Raw genomic sequence first — 17,112 nt, forward strand, 5'->3', positions numbered from 1 at the left:
AAAGAAATCCACTTTCAAAATAATCCAGCCTTACAGTGAATTTATTATAACATGAAGAAATGTTATTTTTTTGTTAAAGTGATATTTAAACAACAGAATATGTTTTTGTGACATGCTCTCATACCCTAGAAACACTTTATGGAATGGTTAAAAAAAAGAAAGAACACATACCCTGGCATATACAGTAGAACAATATTTCAGATTTTCCACCAAGTACCACTCAGTGTTGTAATGTAACAAAGTACAAATACTGCTAAATACGTCCTGTGCATATAACCAAACTATGAAGCTACTTACTCTTCTAACCATCGCTGTTAAATAGGTCTAAAATAAATGTCGTGCGTGCAAAGTCAGGCTCTACCACATATCTGTACTTTACTTTATTTAAATTTCTAGCAACTGCTACTTTTACTCCACTACATTTCCTAAATAAATTGTGTACTTTTACTCCACTACATTTCCTCTAACTACCTTTGTTACTCGTTACTACCAAATAAAATTAGAAGAAGAGTTGGTAATGGTCTATGATTTTATATATATATATATATATATATATATATATATATACACACATATATATATATATATATATATATATATATATATATGTATTATAATAATGATTTATTATAAAGTGGTTTTCTAGTCTTGATGAGCTGCTTTACACTACAGTTTAGCCATTCACACATTCTTCATACCCATTCACACGCTTCAACGTACCTCAGTCACTCAGAAAACCTTTGACTTACTTTTGGGAGTTTGTCATTTGTACTTTTAACTGAAAGCTACTTGTTTATTTTACATCATTAGTACATAATCTATCTTTGTAAGTTGCATGCATTTAAAGATTCTCAATCAATCACATCCCACATCAATCACATGTTCACATAACATTGGTCAACGTAGTGCAATATGGTGAAGAAAGGCTAAATCAAAATTTAACATCACTTGACAGTTTATTGCCAACATTATTTTCAACTAGCTGGACAACAACAGCATTGGACATCATCAATACATCTATAAATCAGACGGTTTCACATCATTTGGTCCACCCCAAATTCTTGACTCTTAAACTGACAATTTCCCAGATAAAAACATAGAAATGTTAATAATTCAGGTGTCCAGTAAAACATTTAAACTTTGAAGACCTGTTACAAGATTTGAAGCAATGTCTTGTTTGTTGATTTCAATAAACCAATTAAATTGTGATCTTCTGCAAAAGGCCCTAAATATAGGGAAATTATTGAAGAAAAGTGTCACTAGATCATTAGAATAAGCTCTAACAAAGAGCATGATGTTCTGTAAGCCACCATTGCTCAATCCTGACTACTTTTACTTCGAAGTACATTTTATATCAGAAAATTACTTTTGATACTTAAGCTTACCAGAGGAAGCTCATGTAGCACTCTTGACTCTTCTTGACACACAGACTGGGCAAGTTAAAATACAAACGCAGAAATGATCACTAAGTCATCAGTTATAGATCCGGGTCCGGATAGGACGTTGTCAGTCCGCCCACCGTTTATGTACTGATATTTACTGCAAGTCCTCTGTCCTCCGGAGCAGCAGGTGGCGGTAATGCACCGAAAGCTGGATGCCATCCGCCGTAAAACAGGAAAGCAAAGAAGAAGAAGAACGTCAGCAATTCCGAACCCGCTGAAATTCAAAGTTAGAGGAGGAGGAGACTGAAAGCTCAGAATAACTAACTAGAAAGCTGTTTCTCGCTTTCCGTCAGTTACCGTCAGTCTATTCTCAGGTAAGACACGCGGCTTAATTTGGCACAAGGCTCTCGAGACGGTTAGTTTCTGTTGAAATGAGCTCGCCTTTCTTTTAAGTAGGCCAACATTCTGGAGAAGATAGCTTGACGAGACGGGCAGTGTTGCTAACATAATAGCTAATGTAGCTCGTTTTAACGATTGTTAATACTTACAAACGTCAGCAAGGTCGCACTTAAGCGCGCAGCCAGCAACAATGGATGAGTTTGATTTTAAAATGACCCTATCTGAATCTTATGGGCGTTGTTGTGTTTCAGTTAATGTGAGATATGCGTCAACCCTGATGGCGTAGTTGTGTGAGGTAGCCTGGGTCATTTTAGTCAAATATTTTTCTTTCCATAGTCAAGAATTTAAACCTGTATCAAATTTATGTATGACGATTATATAAATTAAATATGAATACATTCCTGCCACCTAATTGTACCTCTTTAGTCCTAGTATTTGTAAGCAGGTGTCATTGTAGATTAAGCTGTCAGTTTTATTGCTGCTGCTGTACTTCAGTCCCTCCCTGTTCAGTAACAAATATGGAACACATTCCAGGTCAGTAACATCACTGTGTTTGCAGCTCAGTATGGAAGCTGGGGAGGAAAACAGTGGCAACGCCAGCTTGAAGCGACAGAGAGCACCTCTGTCAGATTCTGAAGACAATGTCCTCTCGTCACCAGGTAAGTTTGCACATGTATTAGTAATTTATTTTAAAAATCCTGAATAAGTACCCATGTCCAGATCACCACCAGAAATGTTCCCGTATACCACGATAATTACATCAAACTCCATCCTTCAAACAACATGAAACATAATGATGAGGTTCACATCTTTGTAAATGCAGACTGTCCACAAATATTTCAAACTGTGCTTGCAGTTGTTTGTATCTGTGACTTGCATATGTCTTTCCTTTTTTATAAATTTTTTTATTCATATCTAATGTAATATGTATCCCAGGGATGAAAGATGGCCAGAAGCGGCGGCGTCTGGAGGCAGCAGGTCGGGAGAACCAAAGCCCCAAACCATCCAACTCTGGGCGCTTAGCTGAGCTTGGGATAAAGCCAGATACACCAATGGTTCCTTCAGTCATCTCCCGAGTCCAGCAGTTCACACAAAGAAGAGAGGGTAATCCCGTATTTTAATTTTGACAGTTAGGTTTACTAAATAAATTAGAGCATTTCACAAAATAAGAAAATACTGGCCACCCTGCAGGTAGAATTTATTGCAGAGCTGTTGCAATAGATTGCAATTCATCAGAATATTCTTACATTACATTACATTACATGTCATTTAGCAGACGCTTTTATCCAAAGCGACTTACAACGGAATTGAGTACAATCAGCCAGGGGTGGAGTCGAAATGTGTACCAGCCATTGGTGTGAACAGTTGCACTTAACACTGTTCACTTGTGATCAAGTCTGTCAGGATCGATGTCAATACCAGGTGTTAATGGGTTTGAGAATGACGTTTTTTGAAATTATGTATTTAATTTTTTTGTAGGAACTCCACAGTCCCAGAGGTGCCTGTCTGACCCTGGGACTGACAGCTCCAAAGCCGGCGTCCCCGAGAAGGGCTTCAAAGTGCAACTCTTAGGTAAAAATGCATGTAAACACATGCATAAGAAAGAAAGCTGAAGTATCTGCTTGCATAAGCAAGTGAAAACTGAAGCATGCAAATGTGAAATATTTTAGTGTACTGGTGCAAGTGACTCTTTTATTACAATACCACAATACCCCCCTATTAAAGCGATACAGCACTCAATTTTAATATCATTGTCGCCTTTTAACAAATGTTTATTGTGTTTTATTACAAATATGTATTGTATGTAAACTGTATATATTGTTGTCTCTCCAGGTGAGGGAGAGTTCAGTCAGCGAGTGGAGCGGTTTAAAGTCTTCCAGGCTGGTCCCTCACCAAGCCCAGCTAAAGTCTGCCCTCGAACCCGCTCCAACTTAGTATCTGACATTCACCACAAACTCCATGGCGATACAACACCCAGCTCCAAGCAGGCTTCTCGTATACGCCAGGTGAGTTGAATGGCCCTTTGTCTGAAATCATTTAGATACAGAATACACATATCTATCTTTATTTAAAGTATTCTTTTAATGGTGATCATTAAATCGTTCAGTCTTTCTTAACTACACCGTACAGCAGCTGTTGTGCCCTTTGAATAAATGTAATGATTTTCCATTTGTGCAGTTCATGTTCAGTTAACAAAGTAATTTGATTATTAATCGTGAGAGGTTATATCTGACATTGACATCCTCAGGAACGGGAGCAGGAGTTGCACCAGCTAACCTTCCAACCAATCTGTGAGAATGCCTGGCTAAAGAGAAGCAGCTCTGATCCCTCGTTGACTCAGGTGGGTTTGGGATTGTGATACTTTGCCTGGCTGGTATAGCTGAAGGCTCTGGGTCTCTGTGTAAATATGTATATAAAAGTTTGTTTGCTTGCTTCTTTATTTTATCACAATTTTAGTAAAATTAGTAGATTAGTTCATTCCTCATTGCTCACTGTTTATGTCCAAAATAACCTTACTTTACATACTGTATGATTGAAACCTAATTGGTACCTAACTGGCCTAATTAACCTGTTGCTAAACTTTTTTTTTTTTTTTTAGATATTGTTCTCTTTTACACTTTGAGTTTTTTTACACACTTGTTTGTGTAAACATTAGCAGGGAAGGACCTCTCCTGGCCCTTCATCTCCCTCCTGGGTCCCTAGATCTAGAATGAGAGTTCATTGGCCTCCTATGCAGCCCTGGGATGTGAGTCAGGGATTTAAAAAACAACAACACACTGGTGGTTACTTTGTGCACACACAGGCAATACTCTGAGCCAACACACAAGGTGGTCTTGACTTGACAGGAAATCATTTTGACTGGGAATATGGTGTATCACAAGATAAGAGACTTTCCATGTCCTCAGACAAACCTGTTCACCTCTCACTTAAATGGAGTCAATACACATTCTAAGTCTATGGTGTCACTGGTGACTTTTTGTCAGCTTTTTTATTTGGTGTAGTCAAAATACTTATAGTCTGGTGTACCTGTGTAGTCTGTGTACTGTATCAGGTAATACTTTCTTTTTATTTTTAGCACTATTCCCCCTTGTCCTTTCTCAGTTAATTAACTACAGTGCATGTCTTTGTGTGTTAGATGGTAGATTTGTGTTCAGTGGCATATTTGGAGCTTTATATGTTCCTCTCTTGTTTGAATTGTACTTATTTAATTATAACAACCTACATAAAACCGTGCTGTGCTTGTACCTCTTCCTCTTATTCTAATTTTGTCAGGATGAGGACAAGGAGATGAAAGACGGCAGCTTCACCGAAGCTTCTTCATCAGGTGCAGATAATCTACCTATTAATACAACAGGTGAGATGTCTGAAATTATCTTTTCCCCCAGAATAGTATTTTTAATGGAATGTATAACCCTTTTTCCTCCTACAGACTAAATAACCACAAAGCTGCACTTTTGTAGGCCATTTCATAGTGTGATATCTGAGTGATATTTGCATGTAAGCCAAAGTAGCATATAAACAGTCTTAATTATACCTAACAGTTTATCTGTAACATTCAATATATGAATGGTGCCTTAGAGAATTGTACACTTGTAATGTGACTACTACTACACTGTGATTGCGCACAAGCTTAGCTCAGCATTTGGACCATATAATATACTTGTTATTGCAGTGTATTGACTGAACCATCATTGACTGAGCATCTTATCCTGCAGATTTAAAGGGTATTACGTGAATGCACTTCACATAGTGTTAAAAGTGTTAAAATGTAAGATTAATCTTTCAACAGGTAAAATGGCACATTGTGACTCTGAAACCCCAGCAGCACCTGTAGCAGGGCAGCTGCAAACAGAATGGAAAGAGCAAAATGCTCATCAGGGTGAAGACCTCAAGAAAGAGAGAGACCACAAGGCATTGATTGGAATTGAGGAAGAGCAGCTAGGGTCCCAAGAACCACAGACTGTTGCGAAGTTGTCTTTCAGTGAAGGTCAGAAAGTGTCAAACAATGAAGAGAGACTGCTACAATTGACTCCTGCTGATGAGTCAAACAAGACAGAAATGGGTGGGTTTTCCACTGTCCCTGAGCAGAGCAGCCCAGAGAGTTTTTTGCTTGAAGAAGATGAACCGATGGATGATGATTCAATCTTCAATGAGGAGGAGATTGAACCCTCAACAGATGAGGAGTTTAAGTTGTGGAGATATCCTCAGGACAAGGTGTGTAAAGAGGAAGAGTCTCTCTTGTCTGATGAGATGCAGGAGGAGTTGTGTGCTCAAGAGGAAAAAGGTGTGATGAAATCATCTCTAAAGGCAGAGGAAAAAGCAGTCAATGTTGCCAGTAATGATAGTAAATGTTTAGGTGAAGTCTCCTCTGAGATCACCAGTTCCTCTGGATTGCAGGAAGATGAGAAACCAAAAGCAGAAGAAACTCAGTCTACATTAAACAGAGATCAAGTGAACATGGAGTCCTTTGAACCACATAAGGAGGAAGCAACTAGTGGAGATCCTGATATTTTTACAATACTGCAAGATCAAAAAGATGCAAAGGGGTTTATCTACAAGGAAGATGTATGTCAACAGTCAGAAGACATCCAGACAGTTGATGATGAAGTGAAACCTATTGAGTCAAATGGCAAAGTGAAACAAATAGTGTCCTGTCCTGTTGTGGCGGAGTCAGAAATCCAGGCAGTAGGAATAGGCCGTCAGAGAAACACTGAAGCTGTAGCACAGCCAAAGGCAGAGCAGCCATTAGACATTAATGCAAATGATACAGCTTTGGGTTTGACGGAGGCCAAGGTTTCAGATTGTGTTTTGACAGAAAAAATGGAGCAAGAATCAGCAGATGAAAGAAAGGGTTGTTTGCATGGGCAGTCAGATGAAACTCACAAGGCAGAGGAAGGAGGAGAGAGCAGAAAGAAAGTTACTTTTATCCTGGAGCCTGAGTTTATTGATGTCTCAGCACTGTCTCAGACAAGCAACTCTGTAGAGCACATGGCAGAGACAAGCTTCTCAGGTAAGGCCAGTAAGAAAATGCACTGTAGTGAGCACTGGGCTGCCTGAGGCAAGGTGGAACACAGAGGTGAAGTTGTTGGTTGGCCAGAAATCCATCATCCTTGATAAATTGCTTCTATGTTAAGACACAAAGGCACAAACAAACTGGTGATATTTGTATGGATGTGTTTTTGCAAAACTATTAGCCTTAATGTGGAAAAATACCTGTACATTCACAGTTGCAATTGAAGGAATTAAAAGCAACACCACAACTGAGATGTGGATGTTTTACATTTTAAATGACTTATTTTCCCCTGCCTTCCTGTTATTACAAATCTCATCAATTTGCCTCTGAAAGTAATTTTAATACTTTTTAAAAATGTTTTGTTTTTAGATGCTGAGCTGAGCTCTCATGACGAGACCAACACTGCTGAAATAATTGATCGGATGTTTGAGGAGGTGCTGGAATATGCTGAAAGGATGGAGAGGGGCGGTGATGAGGATGGTGATAGTGGCATTGGGGTTTGCTCCGGGGACAAAGATAAAATGGACACGGAGTCCGAGAAGGAGAAAAGTGAAGAAGAGGGAGAGGCCAAAGAGGAGTGTGATGAGATCAAGAAGCTTGAGAGCAATGGAGATGACCTGCTCACTTTCCCTCCCAGTGGCATCCTCTCCCCTCTCAGCAAGTCTGTGGAGGCTGTGGTCACCCCTCTGGTAAAATAACTTAAGTCAAACTGGGGATATGTTTCATATGAAGTGCTTTCTAATTCAAGTAAAGCCGGGGAGGCCATTAGATACAGCAACTGGGAAAATATTTGAAGTATTAATGCTACATATTTCACCAACAGCGGTTAGCAGCCAGTCAGGAATCGAATCCCCCATCTCTGCTTCTGAGTCCTGGGGAGACCTCCACCCCTCCTGCTGAATCTGCCCCTCTGTACAGGTATAGCGCACCGCAGCAGCACAGCCATTTCTAAAAACCCTGTTTATAATAATCCCAGATTGAATTCTCATACTCGAATCAGTAGTCTTTTGTCAAGCAACATTCATATGTCTTTATATTACACCATTGAAATCATCACACTGGTGACCTGATGAAATTAAGTTTTACGTATAACTAAAGAGACCAATTCTATGAATCTTATGACAATGTATAGTTTTTATTTCCACATAGTTGGCAAAATATATAAAACCTCAGGCCTGGAATAACTTTTAAATTGCTGAAAGTATGTATCTGACGTGGGATGTTTCTGTGCCTGACAGTATTGATGCCTACCGCACACAAAGGCAGAGTAAACTGCCCACCATTCTGAGCGTTACACCGGGGCCTCAGAGACGAGCTCCAGAGAAGTCACAGCCTCAAAGTTCTGTCAACACCAAGGAGAGGATCACGGTGTGTAGCACAGTGTTTGAATATTGATCCAATTATTCTCACACTGGATCTGTTACTATGCCTAATCTTCACACGTAGTAAGGACTGCCTCTTTGTGGAGTTCTGTCTCCTGATTAGATGAAGTGTTATGAGTTACTCGAAAAGTTTCTCCCTAGTTTTGCTGAGGCAGAGAAGCCAAAATGAATGACCAAACACTCTACATTCACGATGGCTGTCAGAATATCATTATTTAAGTGCTGCGTTAAATCTTAAACACATTTATTTAGCTGTGACACCAGTTATTGATCCGTGTCTCTGTAGGCTCTCAATGAAGAAGCAGGGAAACTGCAGAATGTGATCAACCAGACACTGCAGGCTCTGAGCTGCTGTACTGATGCAGAACATGGACGAGGCTCACTGGAGGAGGCTGAAGCAGAAAAACTACTGCTGGTGTCCTGTATGTAGACTGCAAGGCTTTATGTTTATCTGGTCTAATCTATGTTATGTATGTATTACACACGCGCGCGCGTGCGTGTGTGTGTATATAGATGTGTGTGTGTGTGTAGACGTGTGTGTGTATACACAGTCTATAGCAGGCATATACAGACTATTTATATTATTCAGTATTGATTTATTACTGTGTTTTAAATTTTTTTTAAAAATAGATGCCTTATCAGCAAATGTATTTTATATTCATTTATTATATCTGTTTAATCATTAGATTAGCAGCAGGTGTAATAATAATAAAATACTTGTTTATGTATCTGTTTATTAAGGCTCTGCAACTAAAAATGATGAGGTAATTTTTACCCCTTTCTTCCTTTGATTGATCTGTTCGCATCAGGTGAGAAACGCTCTGCTCTGCAGGCAGAGGTGTCCAGACTGAGGGCAGAGAGGAACTCTGAGACTGGAGACTCGGAAAAGGAGGACGGGGAGCATATTTCTCAGCAACCTTGTAGAGGGACCGTCGGCATCACAAACATCCAGCTGCCACTGAAGGTTGAATTTGTCTGCTCCTCCCACAGCCGGACAGGTATGATGGCAAGGAGACCATTTCACAGTTGTTTTTTTGTTTTCAAATTTATAATAACACCACAACACTTTAGGTGCCTCTTGGTTAATTATATACAGTCCTAACGTTAAAACATGAACGGTTCACTCAACTCGTAAATCTCGCTAATCCAGTATAAGTAGCTCCTCCCTGCTAAAAAAAAATAAAGAGAGTTACAAAATGTGTCAGATGCTCAGGACCGAAAGCTACGGTCTCAAAACAGACCAGCGGATGAAAGTCAAAAATGAAACATTTCCCAACAAAAATATCTATTTGCATTTACTGCACGTTTTTAAGACCTCCTGTTAAAAATAACTGTTTATTTACTGTTTAGGTCGGCCAAGTCACTACTTTTTCATCCTGATCCGTTACGGACCCTGCAACATCATTGCCACTCCACTTGCCACAGCTGCTGACGCTCAGAATGGAGACACCATCTCCTTCCCAACCTCTGTCACTCTGTAAGCTGCGCTTTATCTGCAAGTTTGTTTGTTTATCTGATGGATTCTCCTGGAATAATAATGTCGCTTTCTTAATGGAAATATATTTTTAAAATGTATATTCTTTTGCACAAGTTTCCTGTAGAGATTCTGAAATATGATGTGCTTCTGGATCTAATCGATCCATTCTAATCAGTCTGTATTAAAACTGTGTTGTAGATTAAATCTTGTCTGGTTTTGTTCTTTTCAGGAAGGACATCCGCTCAACCTTCGAGATTGATGTGGAAGTCTACAGTCTGGTGAGACCAACACTCTGATCTGCAGTAATTTATGAGATTGACTGCCTCTATAAAATAGTTTTCATTCATGGTCATTAATTTATATTTAGAAGATTCCTGTTTTTCCTGTATATTCCTCAGTAGAGGATGAGAGGAAAGTACTGCTTACTGTTGTTGTCACTGTGTGTTTGACAAGGAGAGGCAGTGAAAGACCCCAGAGATCTTTGAATTTATCATTTATTTTAGTTTAGGAAAGAAGTAGTAATGGACATCATCCAACCAACCAACTATAAAAGTGGCAGCCACCACACCGAGTCCCAATTTATTTTTCCCCAAACTCCCAAATGTAAAAAGTTGTTAAATCAACATAACTCGGAGGTCTCAAACTTGTGGCCTCCATTTCACTTAATAGTAAGTTAATTTTGTCAGGTTTTTTTATATGTACAGAGGCATTTTGCATCATAAATACATTCTTCTAAACTATTTTCCTTATTCAATATCAAAACAAACACTTTTATTTTGATTTTCTATCAAATATTGTGACAAATATTGTAACTGTGATAATATGGTGGATTACTTGTTAAAAACATGCCTATTTTTGTGCCCTCTAGTCCCATACTTCAGGTGGTCACTGCAGCATGGACCGTGCAACTACCAAGTCACGGGTAAGTGAGGGAATTTCTCATGAATAAAAACATACCTATTGATGTCTATCTAACTTATGGATTGTTTACCTATTAAGGTTACACCAAGAAAACTACTGAACACTATCACAGTGAGTACACATTGTTATTTAAAGTCCAAATATAGTTGTATGTGGGTTTTTCTTTCTTGAAAGAAGAATGACCTGAATCTTTTTTGTTTTCCCACAGAGATCCAGTCATACTTTGGCAGGTAAGTCCAGTTTATTTCAGTCAAAATTTAGATGCAATTTTTCCCTTTTACCAAAAAAGTAACTCAACTGGGGACGTAACCAATTATTAACCTGTTAATTTTTAAAGCCTGGTATAACAAAGCTTACCATGAGCTCTTTGTGTTTGTTTTGAGGTTTCATTCTGTGCTTTTTTATTCTTCAGCTGCTGCACTGCCTGCGCTCAACCCCCGGCGCTCCAGTAACTTTTGTCTTGTAGGCTCCCATAAGCTCACCCTGACCTCACTGGGACACAGCAAGTTCCCTCTGGATAAGGTAACTAAGTATGAGTGATTCATTGTTGAGATCTCATTTAAAACATGTTAATAATAGGAAGGTACGGCTCATATCACACATTCACTGTCACCTGCCTTTGCTGATGAATATGTTCTGTTTCTGATCATCAACACTGATTAAACTGAGCACAGCTATCACAGCACAACAGTCTCTCTGTTTAGAAGTTAATTCACATGGTGGGCTCACTGGTGATGTAATGTATCTGTCTCTCTCCCTTCCCTCCGTCTGTCCTGCTTCCTCCACTCAGATGAAACTCGAGGGCAAAATCAGGAGGCTGCTGGGAGATGAGTTTCAGGAAAAGGTGTCACGCTTTTTTTTTTTTTTTTTTCAACAAACCCTTTCACCCCTTCACCTCTCACATTCTCACTCAGTCTTCATTGCATTTGAATTTCCTCTGTTTTCCATTTGATTTTAAAATAAGATCAGTTTTGTCGGTATTTGGACTGCAAAAGCAGCATGTTTTATCTTTGTGTTTCTTGACAAAGTGAAGGCAGATGATGTTGAAATGAATTGCCTCAAAATATTGTCATGTGTTTCTGCGTCTTCAACATTCAAACCATCTTGACGGTGTGTTCCCTCTCTTCTCCTCTGGCCTGTAGGTGCCTTTTCTCTCTCCTCTAGAGGGCAACATCTACCTACGACTGGACAGCCAGAGTCATTCTAATGTGCAGCACCAAGGCTTCTTGGTCAGTGATGTTTTTTTTTTCTTATTCAGCTGTAGCTATATAAAATGAATATGTTAACTCAGAATTACACATAATTTAAAGCTGGAATGGACAACTCTTTTTCTCTTAAACATATCACTATAATGTTAAAAGTCATTGCACAATCTAACGGTGATAAAAACACAAAGACTAATGTTTTTGTGCCCATAATGCCTTGTTCTCACAATGCTTTTCGGTTAGCCACTGTGACGATTTAAGACACAAAGGAACAGTGGTCATTTTTATCCAAAACACTGCAGGTTCTTTCCTACACAGTGTTGCTTACGATTAGGCTCATTATTACACTTTCACTCTTGAGTGTATTGGGGAAACTACAGAGTGTACCAGAAAAGATGTTCATCTTCTCTTGTCTAGTAACCTTTTGCTTAAAGATGCAAGATGCATGGTTTGGCTGGTTTATCCGTTGCTGTAGCAAGATGGCGGCCTCAGGAATGTGAGGCTCTTTCCTTATAGTACTTATAAAGTGAAAGTCAAACTTTTACACTTACAGATAGATAGATAGATAGAAGGATGGAAACTAACTTTATTGATCCCTATTGGAGCTTCCCTCAGGGAAATTCAGGTACAGCAGCACATCAACATACGTTAGAAAAAAAACAATACAATAAGGTAAAAATATGTATACAACTGCGAGTAGTGCAGACACAAATATGAATATGTGCAGATATGAGTCTAAATATGAAAGATGACACAACTATGATGTAAAGATGAATACAGACATGAGTAGTGCGTACAAACATACTTCTGCGTAGTATATTCGGTTTCTGCCGATAAACCCTCCTTGTCGTTAAACAGTGGACATTTATAGCAAATGGTGTGAGATTAACACTCGACTCCAGTGGGAATACAACACTTTACACTTTAGTGTTTTTCTTGCATTTAGCAGTAGACTCACACGCCTCTGTTTTTCCTGGTCTTGTTCCCAGACGATGTTTGAGCTGATCAGTGGATATGGGGTGTGGCATCGCAGATATTTTGTCCTGGAGGGATGCAGCATGTATTACTGGAACCACCCCAACGACAAAGAAACCAAGGTATGAGTTAACAGACAGACAGGTGAAATGTGCAGATGAAGTCATCAGGTTCGATTCTGAACTCTGTTTTTCTTTTTTTTTTATCTGTTAGGAAGCAGAGGGCTGCTTCTACCTGTCCAGCTCTCCCAGTCAGTGTGTCAGGCCGGTCAAGAGGGACTCTTGTGCTCGACCTTTTACCTTCGAGCTGGTGAGCAACATCCCACACCAGCAGCAGGACAGCCAGGAAGCCAAGGCCAAGTAAGAAACAATAAAAATAGATATTTGGGAGTTAAAGAAGTGTATATTTCTGGTTATGGAATTTGGCTTTTTTTGCGTGTTAACTGATCATGATTTACATACTTCCCATGTATAAATGCACAGCACTGAGTGATGTCACTGTGGGTGTTGTACTTACGGCAGTTGACATGATGTCATAGTTGGGTTGTGGCTGAGAGCAGCTCTGCAGTGTTCTTCCTGATCAGGCGACACAAATTGATTTGTTGTTTATTTTTCTTGCTCAGGTGTTGGTTTTCTGCTGACACTAAAGAGGAGAGACTGGACTGGATGGAGAAACTCAACCAAGCTCTTTTGGACTTTCACACGTGGAACCGAACATCAATGACCAAAACTGAAAGTCAACAGTCAAACACGAGCAGTGGCAACCTGAGAGAAAGCATACTCTAAATAATCATTAAACCAGCACTCAGATTTAGTGTCTGGAATCAGCTTTTAAGTGTCTGGTAAATGATGACGAGCTTCTTCACAGGCTCCGTATCACTGTTGAAATGAAACGGCCAACTTTATGAATGTATAACCAGGCAGAATATTATGCCTCTAATGTTGAGTTATTGTTGGTAGATTTGAGTTTTTGTTTATTTCTTTTAATCTGAATCCAATCATTACTGTTGGTTTACACTTTTATTTTTCAAATTACAGTTGCCATTTGATTTTTTTTTTTTTCATTTTGTCAGAATCTGTTTTTATTTTGGTACTTTTTTTTTCCAATGGCAATGAGCTGCTTTAGCCATCGTTGGCACTGACGTGTAGTCACTTTCAGGAGGTAAAGGGGGATGGCTTATATATTTTTGGAATAATTAACACTAGCTTGTATTCAGATTCTATTTTGTATCACTTAAACTGGAAGCATAAACAAAGTTATATAGAAACACTAATAATTATCGATGAAGGATAATACAATTAACTCTAATGTACTTGCAAATGCAAGAAATGAAGGAATATTAGTACAGGAGTGGGAGCTGTGTAGTCATTTAGATTTACAGTATCTGTTCACTGACACAGTTGAGCCATTCTATGTAGAAGTTAATTTGGGTTTTTGAAACAACCCGTCACAATCTGTCTGCTCTTATTGTTGACACAAAGTGTCACTGGTGTGTTGAGGGTGTTTTTTCCTTCCCGGTGTCCTGAAGTTTTCTCGATTTCCAGATCTAACTTGTGTTTCTGCACATGTGAAGCCACATATATAAACCATGTTATAGATGAGAAGTCAGAGAAGGCACTGCAGTGATGCTGCACTAATGAATGTCGTCTGTTTTGTCTGACGTCCTTTCCTTTTCCATGTATTTCCACCTATCGGTCTGTCACTGTTGAAATATTCTACATGTTGACTCTCCTTCTCTGCACCAATAAAATAAATGGTATAAAATGGCTACAAAAAAGTTTCACTTGATGAATCCCACCAGTGGCGTTGTGTGCACGTGCTGATGTAAGTAGCTGATGCGTCAATTCACTTGGTACATCATGCGTTCGTCCCTCACTTATTAAGTATTTCCTCATCCCTTTGTACATTCTAGGTTGAGACATGGATCGTCTTTACGTACGGAGCAGGAGAGAGTCTGGCAGGAAGGCAGCTCAGGTCAGGAATGTCATACAGGAAGTGGTCCAGAATTAGACATCCTGTTCTTCCCAGAGCCATGCTGGGTGGAGGCGCCGCTGGATGTTATGGAGCTTAAGGTGATGACAACAGGGGGGGGGGCAATTCATTCTGCTTTAAGGACTTGCACTGCACTGACTGTTACTGCCCTTAGAGACTGGGTGGTGACACGGAACACAGCCTTGACTGGTTTGTCGGAAATTTAAGGCCATGGGGTTAATGGTGATATACATACAGATGTGTCTGCACTCGCTGGCCACTGTACTACGTACACAGGTTCAACGGCTCGTTCAGGCAAATATCTCATCAGCCAATCAATCTCATGGCAGCAACTCACCGTGTAGACATGGTCAAGATGACCTGCTGAAGACCAGCTCCTGGGATTTTAATGCAACAACCATCTGTAGGTTTCAGAGAGAATGGTCTGAAAAAGAGTTACAACCAAGGTATGCAGAGGACCATTCCTGAACACGACGCATCAAACTTAGAAACACATGGGCTCCAGCAGGATAGGACCACACCTGCCACTGTATTAGATACACATGATACCTGAGCTAATGAGAGTGTTTGTAAAACTCATCATAATGTAAACATTTTGCAAATATGACCAAGTTCTTGGTCATGGGACTTTGTTATACCTTGCGTTTCATTTTTGTGGTGGGAGTGAAGGAGAAGTTTGCAGGTCAACATTGTCTATCAGCCAATCAGAAAGTGCTTTTAGTTACTCATGAGACACATCTCTAAAATCTTCAACTTCATTTCTGCTGCCTGACAACAGATATTAAGTTATGAGTTAAGTTTCTTTTCATAACCTGATCCAGGTTATGAAAAGAAACTTAACTATTTACAGAACTTAACTATAAACCACTAATAATCTGACTGTATTTTAACTTGTGGGAGGTGGAGTGACCTTATATGGATGGATCAGCTCGCTGTAGACAGTAAATATCAGTTGGGTTTTTATTTTTTATGATAAATAAAGAACACTGGAAAAATGACTCAGTATCACAACATGAATGCCCTTGACCAAATTATTCCCTTAAGGTTTTAAACTCCTCTTCCATGCTTTCAAACTTGTGTTTAAAATTCAAGGTAGAAAACAGAAACAGGAAATTACATGGAACCGATGCCAAGTTTCTGGGTTCTGTCCCGTCACAAACAAGTGTTGTCCCACCCTTCCTATTATCTAAAATGTTTTGCATTATGAAATATTGTCCTTTGACCTTTTAGGGGTCAGCTTTACAAAAGTGTATACTGGATGTAACAGCTTGTTTCCACTGCCCCCAGGTGGCCATAATAGAAATCTGTATTCAAGTGGGTTTTCAAAAGTAAAACGAGTCTCTTTCACAAATCTGAGCCTTGAATTTTTTTTGAATGAAAAGCTCTGTAAAGCTTAGAGGCATAAACATGGTGTTGGAGTCAGAGGATTCATCTGGTTAGACAGTTGCAGAGGATCAGGCTTTTATTGACACAGTATGTTTGATTGTTTTTCAGAAAAAAAAGAGTTTATCTGCCTGATGTTCAAGGAAGTGAACGCCTAATGATTTGGCTAATGGAGTTATGAAGAGTCATGACTCCTGTTTGGTTTAAATCATCTGAGGCACCTGTAAAGTGCCTGAAAATGAAAGAGTAATGGCTCCATTAGTGCTTGGCTGTCCAATCCCATTTAACCTATGCATTATACATCATCTCGAGGAGATTTTCAGACTCACAAAAGATCACCATTGCCACTTACTCTCCCTTTCTGTCACCCTCTGTATTCGTTAGTCCACTATATTGTAATTGTTCTCTTTAGACAACTTATTTAAACTTACTTTAATATGAATTATTGCACAAATGATGTTCAACACGATCATAAGCAAACTGTAAGTCTGCTGATTAAACAGCAGTTAGCTTTAATCACATATCATGCAAAAATGATATGCAATCTCTCCATTTTACAGTTTTCCAAAATGTCAAAAGACAAAATACTGACTAAAATAGTCCCTATACCCGAGAAAACTGCTTTGAATGAATAATGTCAAATTCTTCAACGCATGCCCTTTATGAGTGGTTTGCTCAGTTGTCATGGAAACAGAACAGTTGACCTGCAAGCTCAGAGCAGTAAAGACTTCCTCCATGCCATGATTTTTGTCCTTTGAAAACAGTGTTGGCTAAAAGGTAAAGGTTAAAGGAGGCACAAATGCCACATTGATGCAACATGACAGATGTGATGTCAGTGAGTTGATAATTAGTTGGGATTGCTCTCAGGATATCAGGACAGGAATCAGGACACTGAGGTTAATGTCGTCTTATTTACCATCTTCGTCATATGTGCCTGAATGCAGCATGTCTACCGGTCCCCTCCCTGTCTCTGCTTCTTTCT

At 39.3% G+C, this 17,112-nt stretch overlaps 1 protein-coding gene across 4 annotated transcripts; it reads left to right on the plus strand.

Moving 5' to 3' along the window:
- The first annotated feature begins 1,595 nt into the window (after positions 1-1,595).
- On the plus strand, positions 1,596-14,532 carry anln2 (anillin, actin binding protein 2). 4 transcript variants are annotated; one of them, XM_058646505.1, is made up of 23 exons: positions 1,596-1,797; positions 2,341-2,440; positions 2,718-2,885; positions 3,261-3,353; positions 3,615-3,787; positions 4,030-4,122; positions 5,055-5,136; positions 7,165-7,484; positions 7,619-7,713; positions 8,034-8,163; positions 8,464-8,599; positions 8,987-9,175; positions 9,528-9,654; positions 9,884-9,932; positions 10,523-10,576; positions 10,654-10,686; positions 10,784-10,805; positions 10,988-11,097; positions 11,366-11,419; positions 11,718-11,804; positions 12,770-12,877; positions 12,969-13,114; positions 13,378-14,532. In XM_058646505.1, the coding sequence occupies exons 2-23, from the start codon at positions 2,347-2,349 to the stop codon at positions 13,538-13,540; spliced, it is 2,526 nt and encodes an 841-aa protein (XP_058502488.1). In that variant the 5' UTR covers positions 1,596-1,797; positions 2,341-2,346; the 3' UTR covers positions 13,541-14,532. The 4 variants fall into 4 exon arrangements, with proteins under 4 accessions (XP_058502488.1, XP_058502489.1, XP_058502487.1 ...); XM_058646506.1 differs by having other exon boundaries at positions 1,596-1,756; positions 2,316-2,440; XM_058646504.1 differs by having other exon boundaries at positions 1,597-1,756.
- The last annotated feature ends 2,580 nt before the right edge of the window (positions 14,533-17,112 follow it).

The sequence above is a fragment of the Solea solea genome, chromosome 12 (assembly GCF_958295425.1).
Source record: "Solea solea chromosome 12, fSolSol10.1, whole genome shotgun sequence".
NCBI classification, from domain to species: Eukaryota; Metazoa; Chordata; class Actinopteri; order Pleuronectiformes; family Soleidae; genus Solea; species Solea solea.

What these genes read in the sequence shown, in the direction of transcription:
- anln2 (XM_058646503.1), top strand. Translation starts at nt 5,841, where the DNA reads ATGGGTGGGTTTTCCACTGTCCCTGAGCAGAGCAGCCCAGAGAGTTTT. An exon ending in TGCAGCACCAAGGCTTCTTG is followed by an intron (nt 11,805 to 12,769) that starts GTCAGTGATGTT and finishes TCTTGTTCCCAG; the next exon opens with ACGATGTTTGAGCTGATCAG. An exon ending in CCAACGACAAAGAAACCAAG is followed by an intron (nt 12,878 to 12,968) that starts GTATGAGTTAAC and finishes TTTATCTGTTAG; the next exon opens with GAAGCAGAGGGCTGCTTCTA.